The sequence below is a fragment of the Hypoxylon trugodes genome (assembly GCF_022578975.1).
Source record: "Hypoxylon trugodes strain CBS 135444 unplaced genomic scaffold F4822scaffold_8, whole genome shotgun sequence".
Taxonomy (NCBI): domain Eukaryota; kingdom Fungi; phylum Ascomycota; class Sordariomycetes; order Xylariales; family Hypoxylaceae; genus Hypoxylon; species Hypoxylon trugodes.
This window is the reverse complement of record NW_026250023.1, coordinates 1,817,086-1,836,152: the sequence shown is the minus strand read 5'-3', so window position 1 is coordinate 1,836,152 and position 19,067 is coordinate 1,817,086. Positions and strand designations below refer to the sequence as shown.

The following is a 19,067-nucleotide window of genomic DNA, read 5'->3' as shown; positions in this document are numbered from 1 at the left end:
CTTACATAAGCAGCATAAGTAATTCAAATGCCCCTCCATTTAATTCTTCTTCCCTCATTCCTTTCCTTTTCAACCCCTTCATCTCTCAGCATGCTGCATTTTCTACTATGACGCTCTTTTTTCGGACGAGACACCGCATAGATTGGTGTTGAATATTTGCGAAAGGATTAACAGTTGATATGCTACCTAATTTGAAATAACAGAATTGATCCAACTCGAAACTAGAAGCCCCCAAGTCTACAGCCATTAAATTGAAACGTCGTCTACAATCCATTATACAACGCGAACATGTATATATGTACAGACATACAGTCAAGCCGTCCAACTAATTACCACAGTTCATAACACATTTCTAAGTAGTCGCATCTTATACAAATAGAGCAGCGTTTGCCATCGCACCACCGGCCACGGCTACCCAAGGAGCCCACGGCGCAGCAGTGATCATCGCGGGGGCCGCATTGTCAGTCGGGAGGATCTGACCCGTCATAGTCGCCGTAGCCTGCGATACCCGATTCGAAAAGTCGTTAGCTGTTGCGGGTACTGCCGTCACACAGGTAGCCGTCTTGCTGTCTTCGACATCACAGTTGTCCGAACTACCAATGCAAATTTTTCTTTTCTTGTTGTCATTATCGTCCTTATTCCCCACACAGCAGTATGCGACATTGTCGACCTCGACCGATTTTCCGGGACAGCATACGTCGAATGTACCTCCGATAAGTGCGAGCCCGGCCATGTGAGTGAAACCGGATGGGCAAGAGTCGCGTTCCTACGGTTATAGATTAGCTACTCATCATACGCGAATTTCGCTGTGTTGGAACATACCTCGATTTGACTAGCTGAGATGCCAGTGGTAAGGCTGAGAGCCGCGACAAACTGCATTGCGCGAACCATTGTTGCCGTTGATATCGAAACCTCGGCGTATAGTTGGATGAATTAACTGTTGGTTTAAATGTACAAGTGACTCGGAAGGTTGGATTTGGGTAGAAAAAGCTGATATATTCTATTTTGCTTGAATATCTAATTCCGTGCAACAACATGGACTTCCATACTCATATTTATACTTAGCTTCTTCCACAACTTCTAGAAGTTCGCATCATGATAACCTTTCGCAATTCGTCCTAATTCAGTATATATCTAGGTAAGGCGAGGCATGAGGCTAAAACCAACCCTTGCGAGCTGAAATACGCACCCTCATTTGACGTTCTCACATCTTGCTTACGAGGGGCCAAGATTGGCAATGCGCATTGCCACTTTACCTAAAATGGGTCGAAATGCGAGCACTCTGACGTGAAAACCAGAGGGCACCGCCATCCTGGCCAATAGATAATTTACCCAGCTCGCATTTCCATTTCCATTCAGACATCCATAGCGACTTTATCTTATCACGAAAATGGTGGGCGCGCAGAAAAGCAATCGCTGCGATACCTGTAGGAAGAGGAAGATTAAGGTGAGCGACGATCACCCTCCTTCTAGATCGTACATATTGATGTGTTAGTGTGATGAGGATTGGCCAGTATGTGGACAATGCAAACGCTCCAATCGTACCTGTCCCCCGAGATCCGCGCTCAAGGTTGTTGACGAAGGGGTTAAACTACGATCTACTGGATCCAGTAGTGACGGTGAAGATGGAAGCTCCAATACCTCCCTTGTCGTCCCCCACGTCAACCGAAGGGGTAAAAGCCCTCGTGTTAACAGCCCCATATCACTACCACTTACTCCAGCCGAACAGCTGGCATTCGACCTCGTCGATTCCCTAAAGGCGGATGACAAATCTTATAGTTTGAATGTCATTGGTGAATTTGTACGTGATGTCCCCCGGCATATTGGTAGAAGCGAGGCATTAGACTCGGTTACGGCCTGTATGCTTGTTACCCATAAGCATATCCTCTCTGGCCGACCCAATAACTGGCAGATACACCCACGACTCTATAGCACCGCACTGCAGAATGTCAGATGCGCTCTTGTCGATCCTCAAAACTGGGCTTCTGCGGTCACTTTATGCGCTACCGTTCTGCTACATCGCATTGAGGTATGTACTTTACTCTTACAATTTACCGTCCAACCAAGTAGTACGTCTTCCAAAAAACTTTCGTTGCTTATTGCTCTAAATAGGCTTTGTATGGAATTCTTCCCAACACAAATATCGAAGTACACGCAGCCGGGCTAGCGGCTCTACACCGTAAAAGAGGACCCCCTAAATCAGGGGATAGGCTAGATATACAAGCTACAGTAGACAGTCACATTTCTATTGTAAGTCCCCTCTCTAGTATTGTATTACACTCATCTTACACTTAGGCTACAGATTCAACATGCTATCAACGAACATGAAGACTGTTTCCTCGCCTCCCCGAAATGGGCCGTAGTGCTCGACGAGCGAAACGGGCGGTCGGATGTCCAAATGATATACTACAGACTCGTCCGATTAATGACTCTCTGGCCTACCTTAGTTCGCGAAAACTCCGCACTTCGGAAAGGAGACTTAACGATTGATCGCGAGGTAGCCTTAGAAAAATGTCTTCATGTTCTCGAAGAACTATCTCACATCGGCTGCGAGGTAGACGATCTTCTCGACAGCGAGAAATTCATCAAAGTCAAACCCACGACAAACAAACTCGATTTCGTACCCATGATGTTCGATGTTAAGGATAGGTTGGCGGCTATGCTAGTAGCTCACTATGCGATGTATAGTGTCATAGTACATCGCCTTGTACTGTCGCATCTTCGGGTACTTAGGAGGAGGCACGACACTGGTTTAATGGAACAAGAGCTCTTGCGACAGTGTCGCCGCATTTGGATGCTTACGGAGTACAGTCTTGCGTATAAGCCAATGGGGCTACCGATTATGTCGGCGATTCTACTGTTGACGTATGATCTGGCCGAGGGACCGGCTGCGCAGGATCGCATTATTGGGATTGTGCATGAGTTAGATGATTTCCGCTCCATGGAACGGTTCATTGATGCGGATAAGATTAGGCGGGGTATTGCGCCGTTGATTGGGATGTGATATAACGGGATTCGGTGTTGGTATGATGGATATGGTAATGGATGTATGAACGGTGGCGAATACCTAAACACTGTCGGGGATAAGTTCTGAGGTTGTGATATGCTTTGGGAGGCTTACTGCAGGAAATAGGGGGAGCATATTATAGGTTGTCTCATCCGCCCACCCTCGGCCGTACTCATACGGGCGAAGGTTGCCAGCAAGATTTCATCTTCGTCCTACGCGAGTTAGCCACTCGCTGAGTCCTTAAAGACATGAGACATCCTATTCAGACATGCACTTTGGGCGTGTGGGGGAATCGAACTAAAGGTCGAGAAGAAGTTGAATGCAAGGGGTGGGACGCACCCCCATTGATGGATGCGCGATGGGACTATCCTAGTACTGGGATGGTAAACCGATGAATGACGGAGAAGCGATCATGAAAATGGATCAAGGGAATGTTAGCGGACGGATCAACACGTCGAACCGTGGTCATGAAAACTATACGCGCCTATCATTAAAGCTTTATTTCCAATCCCCAACGAATCGAACGGTTCACTTTATTAAGCGTCAATGGATTCAGAATTCTAAATACTCGTGTATTAACAGTGAAATATACCAGCGCAGACTTCCTATGTCCTAGTAGTGTAATATACTCCATCCCAGCCAGCAGGTTGATATCGACAGCTCCCCATTCTTACCTAGGTAGCTCAAAGTGTGTACGTGAACCCTTCCAATCCTTCCAAGATAACCAAGCCCCTCCTTGCTTTCTTATTAGCGTACCAAAAATGCACCGACATACCAGCGGCGCAGATCAGTACGCAAATATTGCACGCCATCGAGGCGTAAATTCCCGGGATATACCTCGGCGAGTCCTGGCTCCTAAATACCAACGCTCCCGCGACTCCTCCTATTCCTCCAGCCCCGATCTGTGTAGCACTGGAAAACGCGCGTTTCCACTGCCCACGGATATTGTTGGCTTGGTAAGTTAGTACGGGAGGAATGTTCCCACTACCTCCTGCTATGACGATGAATACACCGAAGAAGCGGACCCCGGGGGATGGATGGAAGGCCATGAGCGCGAGTCCGATACAGGCCAATATCGCGTTGAATGCGATGATGGGGGCGCGAAGACGGTAGCGGTCGCTGATCCAGGCTTGGATGTACATGAATATGAATGTGAATGCCCATGGTGGCACGACGAGGATTTGGGATAGAGCGACGTTGAATCCTGGGTAGGGGAGTTAGATTGAGGGTATAAAAGGGAAGTAAAGTAAGGAAAAGGAGAAGGGGCTTACCCATGCCAAGGAAAATAATAGGGAGAAAATAATTAATCGAATACCCCACGGTCGTAACGCAGAAGAACATGAAAGCATAAACCCATATCTTCCAGTCCGTAGCGGCTCCAAAGAAAGCGCGCATAGAGAAGGGCTCGATAATAGCGTCCCCCCTGTCACGGTTGACGCGGCGGATGATGAACTCGCGCTCCTTTCTGTTTAAGAATTTCCACGACCACTCATCGTCTTCAGGGAAGCCTATTAGGAATACATATGCGGAAAGGGCGATTATGCAAGAGATGATTCCTTCGATGATGAAGATCCACCTCCAGCCGCGTAGGCCCGCAATACCCTCCATTTGTGAAAGACTGTAGGCCATGACGCCTCCGAAGGCGCCTGCTAGGCAGCCCGTGCCGTACATTGCCACGTAACGCTTCTGCATGTCGAAGCGGGTGTACCAAGTACTCATAAGGTAGACCGCGCCGGGGAAATAACCGGCCTCGAGGATACTGATGGCACGGTTAGTGAGTTAAATGATGCATATTGTTGTAGACCTACCCCATCAATACCCGCAACCCCACGAGACCCTCCCACGATTTAATGAAGCCATTCCCGATCATGCAGACGCCCCAAGTCATGCACAGAGATGATAGAAACCATCTCGGTCCGAATTTCCTCGTTACGATGGTGCCGAGGGGTTGGAAAAGGGTGTAGGTTATGAAGAAGATCAGGATTACAATAGAGTAGCGAGAGCCCACTTGGAGTTGGAGGTCGTCGTCTAACCCATCGATAGCTGCTGATGATATGTTCACTCGGTCTATGAGTGAGTTGACGTAGAGGGAACCGAGTACGGGGATCAGCCTATTGTCACTGGGAAATATCAGCTTTCGTATAAGAAGGGGGTTATGGGGCTGAATTGAAACGTCGCCTTGTGATTTCAGGGGTGGCTTCGGGGGTGATTTCGGGGGAACACTTACACACGACGAATGATTTTCCGCTGCTCTTCACGCGAATAGACTTCGTCAAAGTCGACATCAGGTTGGACTGGTTGGCTCTCCACGACTGTTGCGCCATCAAGCCCGGAGGACTTTTCGTTGATGTTTTTCGACGACTCAGACATGTTGCCTTGTTGTTGGGAATACTATCTTGGGAGATGCTTAGGTAGATAGTAACGAGGAGCAAAGGTAACCTTATACAACATACTTCGCAGCCATAGCATTGCTAGAAGTAACACCCCGGTATGGTTTCCGACGTTCGTTAAGCTCATCTGGGAACACAAGTGGCGGTGGGTGAGAGGCCAGATGTGATCGGCCATGGAAGTATGCAAGGTCCATGCATAGATGTCTTTCAGTCTTTCCATTTTTTCCTTTAGGTAGCTATCTCATATGCGCTCAATCTCAACACTTCCGATGAGTTGTTGTCACCATACCTATGTCGGTTTTCAGCTCCTCCATTCTGCAGCAGGTGGGCCGGCTGTAGAGTAGCAGACGCCGTTACCAAATAAGGGAATTAATATTGAACGCTCTATCTGCGGGCGGCTCATAATTCTGCACCTATTATGCTTAACTTGCCTCTCAAGGTTCTATTCGAAAATGTCTCTTCCGAGGTCGCGCGAGGAGGATTGGTGGTGTACGAAAAAGTGTTGAACTCGCTATTACACCCAGACCGGGATCTGTATAGGGAGATAAGGCGAACCGGGTTGCCGGAGAGGGAGATCGTAGGGCATTCTGTATCGCGGTAGAGAGACCCGGGACACACACCCGGGTGAACGGGTACGGGTGGGACGTGACTAATCTGGCTTGCGTGCTAACCATATCATGGTTCTCGCTGAGACACGTATTGCAGTACTCTGCGTGCAACTGAGACTTCCCTATCAAAAAGCAATTACGGCAAAACAATGATTAAAAAGCATGTCTCCGTTTCAGATCTTCCACCTTGCTTCGAGGCTTGTAATTCCTCCAATAGGGAAAGCAGGCGACACACATCGCGACAACAATACACCCACTACCAGCCAGCCACACTTCCTCTCCCCTAACGAAGTTGTATACCGGATCGGCTTGCTTCCGGCCATTATCGTCGACCACGTACGTTTTTCCTTCTAGATTCACGGTCACCAGCATGTACCCCACTTACAACAACAAGCCACAATGAAGTACCAACATGATTCTGAGGCGATATGTGCATGAGCGAAACGGGAAAGCCAGTGAAGACGGTATCTCCCTGATAACATACATGATCGGGGGCCATTGAAGGTGACCAGAATCATGTCACGGAGAATAATATGCCCCCGAGACGGCCGAGTCGAGATATTGTATAACGGTAACCAGGTTTTCCACATTATCGTATCACGCGGTGCGATTTTACTCGTACGTAGAATGGATCAGGTACAGATAGAAGTGGATTCGTCGGACCGCGACCACAGCATATGAGAGAGCGAGGAAAAGACGGAAGAGACCCGATAAAGATATCTCTTGAAGAATGACAGCTTCGTAACCGATTGGGAGTAAAATCTGAGATTTCTATGGTGCCATATGATCCCCCCCACTCTGTTGTTACTCAAGTAACGATGCCAATCTGTTAAGCAGGTACTTATGAAACAAAACATCAATGAGTAAGTGGCTTTTTGTAGCACCGTCCTCACCTTGAAATTTGCGTCTTACACACCAACTATTCATTCACCGGACGACACCGGTGCGTCGCCGTCATGATATTACTCTCGCCGATTATCGCTCGGTGCCGAGTACCCACGTGTGCCACCACCCGTTTACCAACTCAGACAGTATCCGGATGGCCTGCCGCATTCGTTTAATTGACGGTGACACGGTGAGCGCCTCGACGGGATTCGGGTTTCCATACGATGCCGGCTTGGACCAATCCAATGCGATGCATCTCAGGAAAGTTATCTTATAATCAAGACTGACCTATGATGCGAATCTTGAATGCTAAGTTGCCATCATGATATTTCGTATGATTTCTTCTTGGCTAGCATATAACCCTGTAACCTCATACAGTTGGATCGTCATTTCTCGTATTTCCGATCAAGCTAGAGAGATATCGCCTGGATGCTATCTTTGGCCAATGCAACTCTCAAAAGCAACTATATCGAATCCGCATAGTGGTTGATGCAACTCACACGTTTTCGTTCTCGGCTGTGAACGAGGCGATTGACATCCTAGGTAGTATTCGATCCCTCTGAACCAATTGAACAATATAGATACGAATAACTATATCAACTACTATACTTAGATGAGTATAAGAGTATAGATTCGTCTATAAGAAATCTCGCCAAGGTGAGCAGGGAGTTGTATTGGATTAAAATTCACCACAAGGGTGATGTTCCCGAGAGAGAATAGAGGGCAATCTAGAAGAGCCATGCTAAAAATCACTGGTCAAGAGCTTGATCGAATTGAACAAGTGTGGCCATGTCAAATATTGGAGCCCTCCTACTTCTTAAAGTAAGTCAAATATGAGCCACTAACTTGGCGATCGCATTTCAACCCGTTTTAGGAAATATTTTTGTGCCCCAAGTGCACTAAGGTCATGGGGCAAGGGCGCTATAGGACTGTGCTTTAGAATAGAAATTAAGGGAAAATTTAGGGTCTTTTAACTCGCTATCAGCCACGGGGTAGGGGGTTTGATCGGAAGAATTAGGGGAAATTTAAGTCGCAAAGTGAATAGTAAATAGCAATGTGGCTCAGAATGACCCTTAGCTTTTCTATTCAGCTGAGGCTTAGGTACCTAACTCAGAGCTCGCTTTCGGTCGACGCGATGCTTACTACGGTCTTGAGGCGGCCAATGGGATCCGCATTTCCAGAGCCGTACAGAGTGAACCCTGTGATATTAACTAAGTCGCGACGTAGGAGTCGAGATATCAAAATATCACATCTCGCATTCCACCCTCTTTAGGTCTACTCTTATTATAGTCTCACGATGAGCCTCCAACGACGTCATGTCCATGCGCAATTTGACGCGCCAGTGCCCATAGGCAAGGCGAACACGGGTCAACCACGGGGTTAGACGAAATGAAGACTACTTAATAGGAATAGATTCAGATATATAGGAAGCCGATCGTCTAGAGGAAGGTGGATATAGAAACCGATTATACTCGTTAATAATACTCTATATATCTAACATCCACTCATGTCTTTTCTTTGCCCGATCTTTCTCTTCCCATCCCCCTTCTCTGAGCACGACGCCGCTATCCTTGGTTATGAAGTACCGGAAGACACCCAACATGAAGACCAACGCGAAGACATACCTATTGAGTATCCTGTACCTTACCCACCAAGTGGCTGCAGCATACCCAACTGCACCGGGCAACAGCACTTCTTTCAAAATTGATTGGAAGAGCTGTGGTGATGATGTGCCGTCTGGTGCCGATTGCGGACAAATAGAGGTCCCGCTCGACTGGTCTCAACCACAAGGGCAACAGATTACCTTGGGGATTATGAGGATCAAAGCAACAAACGCGTCCACCAGACTCGGGAGCCTGATATATAATCCCGGTGGTCCGGGTGGAGCGGCTACAGCATTCTGCGGATATCAACTTCAAGGAAAGCCCATATTTGGCGAGGCCCTTACGTCTCATTTCGACATTATATGCCCAGACCCACGAGGCATTGGCACCAGCAGTCCTATATCATGCGATCCCGACCTATGGAACCAACGACAGACACTCTTCCCTGAGGATAGCGCCTCATTCCAGCAGATGATCGAACATAACCGGGCTTTTGGCCAAAGCTGCCTAGACCGGAGCGGCGACATCGTCAAACACGTCGACACTATCAGCGTAGCGCGAGACATGGAAGCAATCCGCATCGCTCTAAATGACGGAAAACTCAATTGGCTCGGTATATCCTACGGAACGATGATCGGGGCGCAATATGCAGAGCTCTTCCCCGAGAACATCCGCGTCATGGCTTTAGACGGCAACGTCGACCACTCCGCCCCTGAGATATATACGACGATGGGCGAAGCCTTGACTTATGAGGATGAACTAAACCGATTCTTCAATTGGTGCACTAAGAATGAGACCTGTGCGCTCCACGGACAAGATGTGGCGCGCTTGTACGATGAATTAGTGCAACAAGCCGACTCAACCCCCATCCCGGCACCAGGTTGCGAGCCCAGAGTGTGCTTCCCGAACGTCACAGACGAAGACATCCGTTTCAACATCCAGGGGAAAGGCCTACTAACCTACAAAAAAGACATTCCGATCGCCCTAGGGTGGGGCCGACTCGGCGCACGCCTCAACGAAGCCATAAACGGCAACGCGACTTTCCTCTCCTCCTCCATGGCCGAGAGTGAGAACTCGGCAATATGGCAGGGTCTGGCTGTGGGGTGTCTCGACTGGAACCACGACACTGCTACTTTTGAGGATTACATGTATCGACGGTACCTCGCGAATGCGACGACACCGCGGACGTTAGGTGCGAGCCAGTCGTATATGTACAACGTGCAATGTCTAGGCTGGCCAGCTCCAATGCGAAATCCTCAGCGCGCGTTGAATCAGAGCTCTATGCGATTAGCGCCGCCGATTCTTATGGTTAATTCGGAACATGATCCGGAGAGTTCGTATTTATGGGCGCAGGGACTGCGGTCGCAGATACCTAGTGCAGTGTTTCTTACGAGGCGTGGTGACGGGCATAGTAGTTATAATAATGTGGGAGAGGCTACGAGGTTGATTGAGGCGTATTTGATAAATGGGACACTTCCGGAGCAAAATGTTATGGTAGAGTCGTAATTTGGTTTTGGCTGGGTAACATGTTGTCTTGCGCTTTGGCTTGGGCGTTTGTGACGGAGACTTTAATCGGAGCGGAGTTTCGTGGCGGACTATACTCTTCCTTTGGATAGCATAAATACCTAGCGTCTCCTCTTGAATCCTTTGTAGTAATTGAATCGGCTGTGATCGTTACTAACCTCATCAATGGGTAACTGGAGCTACCTACTTGTGACGACGTAACCGATTGAGGATGCTGGGATGTCCCAGGGGATCGAAAACCCTAACAATAAATATCTAGCTGAAAAGCGTTAGATGATATCATTATTCAGCGATTCCAAGCCAGTGAAACTCCGTCCCACTATCTCCAATGTCGATCAATTGTCACATGAATCGGTTAAGCTCCATGGAATATGACGACATGGCTACCGATGAGAGACTGGTTCTAGATATGCGAACGCCAAAGTCATCCGTGGGGGACCAATAAGAGCCATCTAGGTTATCGTCGAGACAGGAAATGAGTCGCAAGTAAGACGGGATAAAAAGATCGGATCATGCCACTCGAAACATAGATACACGCGATCATCTCTACATTAAAACTTCGCCTATTCCGACAAATGGTACCGGACGTTCAAATTCTACATTTTCGCATGTAGGTGTACTGACAGTACGGAGAGCGACTGCTCTATGCATTCTCACACGACATAGCCGTCTTGTAAAATTGTTGAGCACACTACAAGCTCAAAATTCTCAGTATGGCCGGTAGTGATAGTCGTAGGTCATTTGGAATTGGTGGCGCTGGCAACATCCGTATGGATCCCCCCCTATATTTGCATTATTTCGTCAATTGACCAATTGCTCTACGTCATTAGGAACGTGGGAAGAATCCATCATACACGATTCGGTATCCGCGAGCGACGCCGTAAAACGACGAAAAAGCAGTCTTATGAGCGCGGAGTCAAGCTCTGGGAAGAGTGCGGAGTCGAAGTCATCGAGACTATCAGGGCGATTCAAGAGCATATTCAATTACCGCCCCAAGTCGATACCAGAAGTTACGAAGTAAACGATCGAAAAGAGATATCCACGCGACGGCGTTAGACGAGTTGGTTTCACGCGATACGAAGATTTTATGTCGGCACGTCAAAAGTTTGGTATCATTAATTAGCCTGCCGAATTTGGGCCTACATAACATATCTGAAATAGGGGTTTTCCTTGTCTGTGAGATCTTGGAAGGCGAGCTTGGCTCTCTCGGTTTCGTCTTCTATAATGGCGGACTCTTTCTTCTGGTTCTCGTATCGCAGAATGACGAAGAGTGTTGCTGAGGCCAAGATTGTGATACAGTAACTAAGGCAACAGAATTAGTACACGAGTTGGGCAAAATTGCAGGACGACACGAACCATATGACGAGACCAAGCCACAGCTCAGGATAATGGGAGGCCTTGGTCTGGCTCTTGATTAACTGCGGGCCAATGATATTACCTACAAAATTTTATGTTAATGATGATGTAGGGGTCTCGAGGGGTGGGAAGATACTTACCAACGCAATACGCAACAAATATGGTCGCCGATGTGAAACTCTTTTTGGTGTTTCCAGCGACATTTGACATCCCAATTGTGATGATCAAACTTACCACTCCACCAAAGGTTCCCGTAATAGTGTACCCAACAACGGGTGCCGCGGCGTGGAAGGTCCACTGGCTCTTCCAGATGATAGCACATCCTACAATAACCGGAAGACAGCAAATTATCAACATCAAGATGCGAATGTTCGGGTAACGTGAGCCAAGCCATCCTGTGAGTAAAATGACGATCAAGCATAAACCTCCAAGAGGAAACTGGAATACGATAGATTCCAGAGTGCTCCAACCGAACGTCGAGACAATTAGCGGACCGAAGCCAGATACTGCGCCATTGACAGTGTAAGCCGAGGCCATCATAATAGCTATGAGCCATATCTTGATATCAAGTACAGCTTCTCTTAATTGCGACCACTTGAACTTGGTACAACGAACGCCAGTTTGACCGTACCGCAATCGCTCCACAGCCGCAAACTTCTCTTCCTTAGTCAAAAACCAAGCAGACACGGGCGAGCTTGGCATTGTGAAGCAGAATAATCCGAATATGAAGGTAAGACACCCGGCTAAGAGGTATATGTACTGCCAACGACGAAGTCCACCACCTGTTATTTGGGCGAAGCCATAATTGAGAGCCCCACCTATGATGGTCCATAATCCGGTTGAAGAGAACCACCAACTCTGTCGCAGCGACTGTTCCTGCTGTGTGTAGTAACCGCTTATGATACACATAAACCCCGTTGGAATAACACTTTCGACGAAGCCAAGGAAGAATCGTTGCGCGTAGAGTCCTTGATGAGATGTGACGGCGGCTGTGAGCATGCAGATCAAGGACCAAAGCACTACCACTGCTCCGAGCACTCGTCCCGTCTCAAAGCGCTGTAAGGCGTAAGACATCGGGTAAAGCCCGCCTAACATGCCGAAGTAAAAGATGGATGTAGCCCAGCTGAGACGTGACGTATTGACTGCAGCGGGATTGTGGGGATCCGGAACGCTGAGCTTCAGGTCAGAAGTCATGCCGAACAAGGCCGCAGACCCTAGAATTGCCTATGAAAACTTAGCCGTCGCATTATATGAAGTACGGTATATAAAATCACCTTGTCATAATACACAAGTCCATCTCAATATCGGTGTTAGCTTCGTACATTTCACTCAGAGTAATTGAAACTCACAGCCGACCGTCATAGCAGGAATCAAAAACCAGTCAATCTTGCGCACGGCGCGTTGTACAACAGCAGGATCGACAGCATGACCTTCCTCTCCGACCATCGCGATCGCGACATCTTTATCGCCGACGGATTCCGAGCTCACCGGTCGCGACCCATCGGCGTTTACTTCTTGAGGCTGTGTTCCCTTCTCCATGGTCGCACCGCGCGGGGTCGAGTTGTGTTGTTTCCTAAAAGAACGAGAGGAGCGTCGCGAGATGCGATAAAAATTTGCCAAATTTTCATCTCGACCGTTATAAGTATTCAAACCAAATGCGCTCGTCGCTTACCTAGATAGGTACACTAGTACGGTAGTGGGAAGGCCAAGACAGCTAGAGTCCACCAGATCGATCGTGAAGCTGTTAAATGCCCCCACGTCGAGTATTGCCTCATCATTTACAGAGCTGTTCTAGACCCCGGCGGGCGGTCACTTAGGTACCTAGGTACCGACCTCATACAGAATAACCCACTTTATTAATAGGTATGATTTAAATATCAGAATATGATCGTTGTAAAAAAAGAAGAGAAGTTAGAAAAATACCAAAGGAAGGGGGGAAACGGGAGGAGGGAGTTGGAGGAGTAGGAGCGAAAAAGAAAAGAAAAATGTAAAAGTATCGAGATATATCGATGATTTCTTTTGCTCGTATCCTAATACATTTATGTCTCATGAGGCATTGCGGCAGAACTGTCGCATCGATAAACTACAGCAAAATACTGCCTTCCGGATGGCTCATCGTTGACCCCATACATTGCAACACGGATAATTACATCCTGAGACTCCCGGAGATCCCATACGATTTGCTGAACGTTGTTAACAAAGCCTTCCCCTTCTCTGTCCCAATATCGATGATAGCCCCGTCTAGTCTCGCCGTCTGAATTTCTGACCTTTAATAGTAGTACGTTCCTGATCATAGGCCCTTCCGGGTCCATCCACACAAGAGTTACCTTCAGCGTACCAGGCCCGACACGGACCGTTCTTAAGAAAGCGCCATCCCGCCCATCTCGGAGGCCACTCTCCCAAAAGCCAGTTTCAATCATCCCACAGGCAATCTGGAGCGATTTCGTAACGTTAACGCGACCGAATCCTGACTCGACGTTTGCCTCACGTTGCCTTCGCCAATCAGCGCCGTTAATGAGTAGGGCTTTAATTAGAGCCGCACTCGGCCGCCCCGTTCTATTTGCAATCAGAGCCTCTCGGACAGCGGCCGCGCAACCGGCGACGAGCGGAGTCGCCATACTAGTCCCATTCATATAGCACCAATACAGGTCACGGTCGCGTTCCGCTGATGGAGGCTGGGAAAATTGCGAACGCGCCGAGAGGATATCCGTCCCCGGAGCAACGAGGTCAGGTTTAATACGGCAAGTATTCCGATACCCATGATTGCTAAACGTAGCTACCCGGTAAAGGCTAGTATTATCCCGCCGTGAACGAATCAGAGGTATATTGGTGTTCTCGTACATGATCCTATCCCCATTGCTTAGTCGACTGCTTTCACTGGCACCAATTGTGATACAATTCTTCTCATATGCCTCATCACTTAAAAGCAAGGGGACGTTGCCGGTAGCCGAATTATTTCCAATGCTGAAGCAAATGACCATGTCGGGATTTTTACGAACGAACTTGTCAATCACCTCCGCATTAAACGTCCCCTGGTCAGTCTGATTATTTTCCACGGTGGTCCCCCACGAATTCGAATGTACCCGCGCACCTAAATTATAAGCATCCGGAAGCATATTTTCCAGATGGCCGTATTCGCTTTCGTTTCCCATGCATTGAACGAGTAACTCTGCCTGTGAAGCGCTCCCCATGGGCCTATCGCCTCCGAGGTGGTTGCCGACTGCTAGGGCGCAAACATGAGTTCCGTGGCCGGATTTATCTTCTATTTGGTCAGGTCCCAACGAAACAACTTCACGTATACGACCAGTGAAAGCTGGATGGGTTGTGTCAACCCCCGTATCCGCAACGGCAATCAATTGGCCTGCTCCTCTATAAGCACCTCTTTCTGTTACATCGAGCCCATGCGGGACACTAACTCCCAATATCTCTAGCGCGCGACGAGCGGCGGGCACGCGCTTGCCGACTTGTTCAATACGGCGGACTTCGTCAATCGAGACTAGGCGTTCTAAGAACTTCCCCCGGACCGCAAGTCGGACCTTTCCGCCTAGAAGGAGAATAAGATCCTCGGGGCCGAGCTCCGCCGCTTCCCGAATCTGTTTCTGGGGAGTTTTGAATTCGGCCTCGTCAACGCTGATATTATTGTGTAACCGTATGGAAACTTCGTAGAGATTTTCTGCCTCGGCGTATCTCGAACCACGAGGGAGTTTGCATTCGGTGCTGTACTCGTCAACGTGGCTGACGAATGGAAAATCGAGAATCTTTGGAATCCCCACGTCTTTTTTATTGTAGCAGAGATATGTGTTTTTCGCAATGTATTCACGAAAATCCAGACCTAACGCGGATAGTCGCTCTTTTTGACCAGCGTCTAGGCGTCTTAAACACTGCACTAAAATGTACTTAGACTCAATATCCAAGTCTTGCTCTCTTCTGAAGTTAACGGTGTCGTTGTAAATCGTAAGAGTTCGTGCCTGTCGATTTAAATACTTAGTGAGGATTCAGATACCAGCAACTCATCAAGTCAAGGATATACTTGACTTATTGGGTTAAAAAAAGGGCAATCGCGATGAGATACGAATTCCCGGGGGAAGGCATAGATACCTGAACTCCTCTAGTGAGAGCTTCTACTACAGCAAAATTCGCTGCTACATGGAGAGCAGTATTTCCTTCCTCGTCCTGAAAGTCTGGATTGGCGCCACGGCGCAATAATTCCGTAATCCGAGTCACATTCCCATTTTGGCTTGCTTGCAACAGCTGTGTTCCCAATTCTATAGGCGGTTAGATCGTTCACTTATATTCTATAGTATCTCCGAGGAGGAACTGGGTATAAATACCTTGAAAGGATGACATTTCTAATGGGATCGGACTCCTCTGTCGCACATCAAGGAGCTTGAGAATGAAAAGGTGAAAATAAAAGCGTTGCTAGTTGAAAAGCCCCTTATTTGCAGAGTTGTTTGCAGCGTTTGCTAACTATTTAGTGTAATGAATAAAACAAATAAAAAAATAAAAAATAAAACCCTTTTAAAATATTTTTTAGCAGGAAATTGGCCAATAGTCTGTGAATAAGAGGTTTTTACACACTATATTTAGTATAGCTCTAAAATACCGTTATTTCTTTAGTACATTATATTTGCAAATAAACGGCCAGTTCTATTCGACCCTTTATCCCCCTAGGTACCTAGGTATAGGTATGTAGAATCGATGTCAACGTCAGAGGACGGGTGATACACGAGAACCACTTCGTGATTGGGATCGAACGCCAGAATTGCTGGAATTGCCTGTGTACCAAAGAACTACCGTAAGAACCTGCAGAATATTAAGGTAGTCTAGAACCAAGATACTGAAAGTTATTAGTTTGATGACAAGCTACGTGAGATTGACAACTACATAAACCTCAAGGACCAAGAAGGGCAGACGGCCTTGCATCTAGCAACGAGGAATGGCCATGAATCGGTCGTCAAAATACTACTCGAGCATAAAGCTGAAACGAACATAATAGACCGATATAAAAATACCGCGCTCCATTTGGCCGCGATTAATACTCAAGATGGGATTGCAAAGCTGTTGGTGGGTGCAATGATATCTGCAACTGGCCAGTCGACAGCTGCTGTGGAGAGCGACATCCGCGATAAACCCAAGGAAAACCGCCATGCGATTAATGAAAATAATCACAATAAGCAAATCGCATTGCACGTAGCTGTAAAATACAGGCACCGTAAGGTTGTGTTGGTGTTATTGGGAGTCCGAAATCCCGAAGCGGAACCAGACCGTGTCCGCATTGCGAAAGAGGTAATCGCCGAGGGTGTAAATGAGCTGGACAAGAACGACCAAACGGCGCTGCATTTAGCAGTAGAAAGAAAAGACAAAGACATTCTGCAAAACCTGTTAAAGGCGGGCGCACGGGCTGATATAAGTGGCAAAACAAACTTAACTGCACTTGGAATGGCGGCAGAGAGGAACCTGGACAACATTGTTGAAATCCTTTTGAAAAACAATGTGCAAATCGACGCCGTCGCGGATGAGAAGGTGTTGGATCTAGTCTACCGCCGGTTAAGCAACACAGGGGACCCACAAAGACTGAAAGACATACAAGATATATTATGCTTACTGCTTACAAAGAGTACTGCCGCCGTAGGTGGCTCCGCACTTAGGGTTCTCTACCAGGTGATGGAACTTCATAGTACGGGGGACCCAGTGGACACAATTGCCCAGCTGAGGATAGTCCAATGTTTCCTGAATAAGGGGGCCAACATGAACTCCCGCGTCCCTAATAGGAGCGACAACTGCACATTCATAGAGTTAGCTGAACTCAGGGGACATACGAAGTTGGTCAAGCTAATGCGTGGATACCGCAGCCAAGGCACATGAGAGTTACTGATTGAGGCCCATAAAGCATCGAACCGCAGAGTTGCACCACCATTGACTGATAATCAGGTTTACATCTGGCGCTCCCCTAGCCCCAGCTCGCAGGACCACCGCCTACCCACATATTGGATGTTAGGAAGACTGATTTAGAGAGAAATTTAGAGGGTGTCGTTTAGAGGCGTGGCTTAATCGAGGAGGGAAATATTGTACGTAGATTCCAATGCATCATTGAACAATTAATGTATTTTCATAAGTACCTGCGTGGAAGTCTTACGGACCGAATTCGAAATAGTCGAATGTGTCTACAGGCGCCGCCCCTCCAGCGATACCGCCTCCTGGAATATAGATCCGGTCTTCCACAGTAGCAGCCACATTACCATGTCTAGGATGTGGCATAGCTGGTAACTTAAACCAAGAGTCCTCTTTAACATCATATATCTCCGACGAGTTGAAGACACCATTCGAACCAGGATCCTCGTTCCCTAGACCGCCGAACGTCCCTAGGTAATCCCCAATAACTCCCATCGCGAAACCACCGCGGGCCGTAGGCATTTCGGCTTTGACGGCCCACCCATCTGAAGGCGAGTCGAGATCTAAAGTCCAAGTCGTGTTTCGCAAGTTAGCTGCCCCGCGATCCCGGCCACCGATAACATAGAATGTTCGGTTTATGACCGCACCTCCGACATGATCTCGCGGCGCAGGAAGGCTTGGAAGTGTTGTCCACGTCCCCGCTTTTGTGTCATAAGCTGTCACCATGTCAAGCGACTCTTGCGTACCGTTGGGAAATAGTTCGAGACGCCAGAGCCCCCCAGCGAGGTAAACGATGCTACCGGACACGCCAACGGCTGAAGCCCCGCGTCCTTGCTTTTCCGGCATGGAAGGTAGAGTCTCCCAGGCCCCCGTCGCGGGGTCATAAACGAAGCAGTCCGCCGCCGGATACCAGGTTAACCCCTCTCCATCTCCTGTGAGCCCGCCTAACACATAGATCTTCCCATCGACAGCGGCGGCGTTAATATGAGTAAACGCCTTGGGTATCGGAGTGAGACTCTTCCAGACTTTCTCCTCAAATGAGTAAGCTTCGAACGTGTTGGTTGATGGAACTGCGGTTGCATTATTATTCGCATCAGGGGGCATGCCCCCTAAAAGATACAGATGAGAATCTGTAGCAGCTGCACTATGTTCCTGGATGGGGCCACCACCGACTCTTGGAAGATCGGTCCAACGAGAACTGAGCCGTCGATTTAGCGGAGTAGGGGATGTCGTCGCGGTGACAACCCAGGATGTCATCAACAATACTTTGAATAACTCCATCTCTCCTGATCGTTCAATTTTCTTGGCATCGGACACCACCTAGGGAAAATGTCGAGAATACGCAGGCGAATCAATCCATTTTATATGCGTACCAAGAAGATTGGGGTCCTGAAGCGGCGCAGCATTTCGGCCGAGCAGGGTCTCTACTATACGAACTTCGCATGAGAATGGAGGCTCTAGATCACTGATTCTTTCTGTGTTCTTGGCGGCGACCCATGTGTTTGCGCTAACTCAACTTCCTTTTTTACCCTTTTCGTCCGGCTGCTCCGCTTCGGATGGACCGTAGCTTACCCAATTTGGGCGAAAGGATTCAGCTGAATCGCATTGAATCGTGAATAACATCAAGTCCTACCCTTCAATTATTTGTACATATTGTGTAGAGTACCTAGGTAGTTGAAAAATGTGAATGATCGGATCGTGGTGCTTAGTCATCAATACATTAACATCAGGAAATAGGGGGGAGGATTACCGTGTATATCTCTGCTAAATTTACAGGGCTATAGACGCTATGATTACGGGG

At 48.0% G+C, this 19,067-nt stretch overlaps 9 protein-coding genes across 9 annotated transcripts; 4 read left to right on the top strand and 5 right to left on the bottom strand.

Annotated features, from left to right (window-relative positions):
* Positions 1 to 60: 60 nt before the first annotated feature.
* Positions 61 to 1,119, bottom strand: F4822DRAFT_413933 (uncharacterized protein). Its single transcript, XM_051459084.1, has one exon. The coding sequence runs from the start codon at positions 731 to 733 to the stop codon at positions 368 to 370; it is 366 nt and encodes a 121-aa protein (XP_051311475.1). The 5' UTR covers positions 734 to 1,119; the 3' UTR covers positions 61 to 367.
* Positions 1,120 to 1,304: 185 nt separating this feature from the next.
* Positions 1,305 to 3,201, top strand: F4822DRAFT_351614 (uncharacterized protein). Its single transcript, XM_051455970.1, has 4 exons — positions 1,305 to 1,447; positions 1,496 to 2,029; positions 2,113 to 2,250; positions 2,303 to 3,201. The coding sequence occupies exons 1-4, from the start codon at positions 1,391 to 1,393 to the stop codon at positions 3,002 to 3,004; spliced, it is 1,431 nt and encodes a 476-aa protein (XP_051311474.1). The 5' UTR covers positions 1,305 to 1,390; the 3' UTR covers positions 3,005 to 3,201.
* Positions 3,202 to 3,347: 146 nt separating this feature from the next.
* Positions 3,348 to 5,604, bottom strand: F4822DRAFT_351481 (MFS general substrate transporter). Its single transcript, XM_051455968.1, has 4 exons — positions 5,235 to 5,604; positions 4,816 to 5,127; positions 4,279 to 4,766; positions 3,348 to 4,211 (listed from the first exon to the last, which is right to left on the bottom strand). Exons 1-4 carry the CDS (start codon positions 5,375 to 5,377, stop codon positions 3,691 to 3,693), a joined length of 1,464 nt encoding a protein of 487 aa, XP_051311473.1. The 5' UTR covers positions 5,378 to 5,604; the 3' UTR covers positions 3,348 to 3,690.
* Positions 5,605 to 8,491: 2,887 nt separating this feature from the next.
* F4822DRAFT_432552 (Alpha/Beta hydrolase protein) lies at positions 8,492 to 10,000 on the top strand (the record flags this gene model as incomplete). Its single annotated transcript, XM_051461672.1, has 1 exon — positions 8,492 to 10,000. The coding sequence occupies one exon, from the start codon at positions 8,492 to 8,494 to the stop codon at positions 9,998 to 10,000; it is 1,509 nt and encodes a 502-aa protein (XP_051311472.1).
* Positions 10,001 to 10,338: 338 nt separating this feature from the next.
* F4822DRAFT_351528 (uncharacterized protein) lies at positions 10,339 to 11,246 on the top strand. The gene is made up of 3 exons (XM_051455969.1): positions 10,339 to 10,628; positions 10,685 to 10,786; positions 10,849 to 11,246. The coding sequence occupies exons 2-3, from the start codon at positions 10,732 to 10,734 to the stop codon at positions 11,037 to 11,039; spliced, it is 246 nt and encodes an 81-aa protein (XP_051311471.1). The 5' UTR covers positions 10,339 to 10,628; positions 10,685 to 10,731; the 3' UTR covers positions 11,040 to 11,246.
* Positions 10,489 to 12,913, bottom strand: F4822DRAFT_445605 (MFS general substrate transporter; the record flags this gene model as incomplete). The annotated part of the gene is made up of 5 exons (XM_051463397.1): positions 10,489 to 11,320; positions 11,375 to 11,456; positions 11,515 to 12,598; positions 12,649 to 12,671; positions 12,724 to 12,913. The coding sequence occupies 5 exons, from the start codon at positions 12,911 to 12,913 to the stop codon at positions 11,158 to 11,160; spliced, it is 1,542 nt and encodes a 513-aa protein (XP_051311470.1). The 3' UTR covers positions 10,489 to 11,157.
* Positions 12,914 to 13,413: 500 nt separating this feature from the next.
* F4822DRAFT_432549 (peptidase S8 and S53) lies at positions 13,414 to 15,721 on the bottom strand (the record flags this gene model as incomplete). The annotated part of the gene is made up of 3 exons (XM_051461671.1): positions 13,414 to 15,342; positions 15,473 to 15,639; positions 15,706 to 15,721. The coding sequence occupies 3 exons, from the start codon at positions 15,719 to 15,721 to the stop codon at positions 13,414 to 13,416; spliced, it is 2,112 nt and encodes a 703-aa protein (XP_051311469.1).
* Positions 15,722 to 16,447: 726 nt separating this feature from the next.
* Positions 16,448 to 17,391, top strand: F4822DRAFT_445595 (ankyrin repeat-containing domain protein; the record flags this gene model as incomplete). Its single annotated transcript, XM_051463396.1, has 1 exon — positions 16,448 to 17,391. One exon carries the CDS (start codon positions 16,448 to 16,450, stop codon positions 17,237 to 17,239), a length of 792 nt encoding a protein of 263 aa, XP_051311468.1. The 3' UTR covers positions 17,240 to 17,391.
* A 12-nt stretch (positions 17,392 to 17,403) lies between these two features.
* F4822DRAFT_413916 (galactose oxidase) lies at positions 17,404 to 18,927 on the bottom strand. The gene has a single exon (XM_051459083.1). It carries the CDS (start codon positions 18,545 to 18,547, stop codon positions 17,507 to 17,509), a length of 1,041 nt encoding a protein of 346 aa, XP_051311467.1. The 5' UTR covers positions 18,548 to 18,927; the 3' UTR covers positions 17,404 to 17,506.
* Positions 18,928 to 19,067: the final 140 nt, after the last annotated feature.

Bases quoted from the DNA above. Each gene is read 5' to 3' on its own strand.
- F4822DRAFT_351528 (XM_051455969.1), top strand. From the start codon at position 10,732: ATGGCCGGTAGTGATAGTCGTAGGTCATTTGGAATTGGTGGCGCTGGC. The intron at 10,787-10,848 runs GTATGGATCCCC...CTACGTCATTAG, and splicing joins TGGTGGCGCTGGCAACATCC to GAACGTGGGAAGAATCCATC.
- F4822DRAFT_413916 (XM_051459083.1), bottom strand. From the start codon at position 18,547: ATGGAGTTATTCAAAGTATTGTTGATGACATCCTGGGTTGTCACCGCG.
- F4822DRAFT_413933 (XM_051459084.1), bottom strand. From the start codon at position 733: ATGGCCGGGCTCGCACTTATCGGAGGTACATTCGACGTATGCTGTCCC.
- F4822DRAFT_351614 (XM_051455970.1), top strand. From the start codon at position 1,391: ATGGTGGGCGCGCAGAAAAGCAATCGCTGCGATACCTGTAGGAAGAGG. The intron at 1,448-1,495 runs GTGAGCGACGAT...TTGATGTGTTAG, and splicing joins GTAGGAAGAGGAAGATTAAG to TGTGATGAGGATTGGCCAGT. The intron at 2,030-2,112 runs GTATGTACTTTA...TGCTCTAAATAG, and splicing joins TTCTGCTACATCGCATTGAG to GCTTTGTATGGAATTCTTCC.
- F4822DRAFT_351481 (XM_051455968.1), bottom strand. From the start codon at position 5,377: ATGTCTGAGTCGTCGAAAAACATCAACGAAAAGTCCTCCGGGCTTGAT. The intron at 4,767-4,815 runs GTAGGTCTACAA...CCGTGCCATCAG, and splicing joins GGGTTGCGGGTATTGATGGG to TATCCTCGAGGCCGGTTATT. The intron at 4,212-4,278 runs GTAAGCCCCTTC...TCCCCTACCCAG, and splicing joins TATTATTTTCCTTGGCATGG to GATTCAACGTCGCTCTATCC.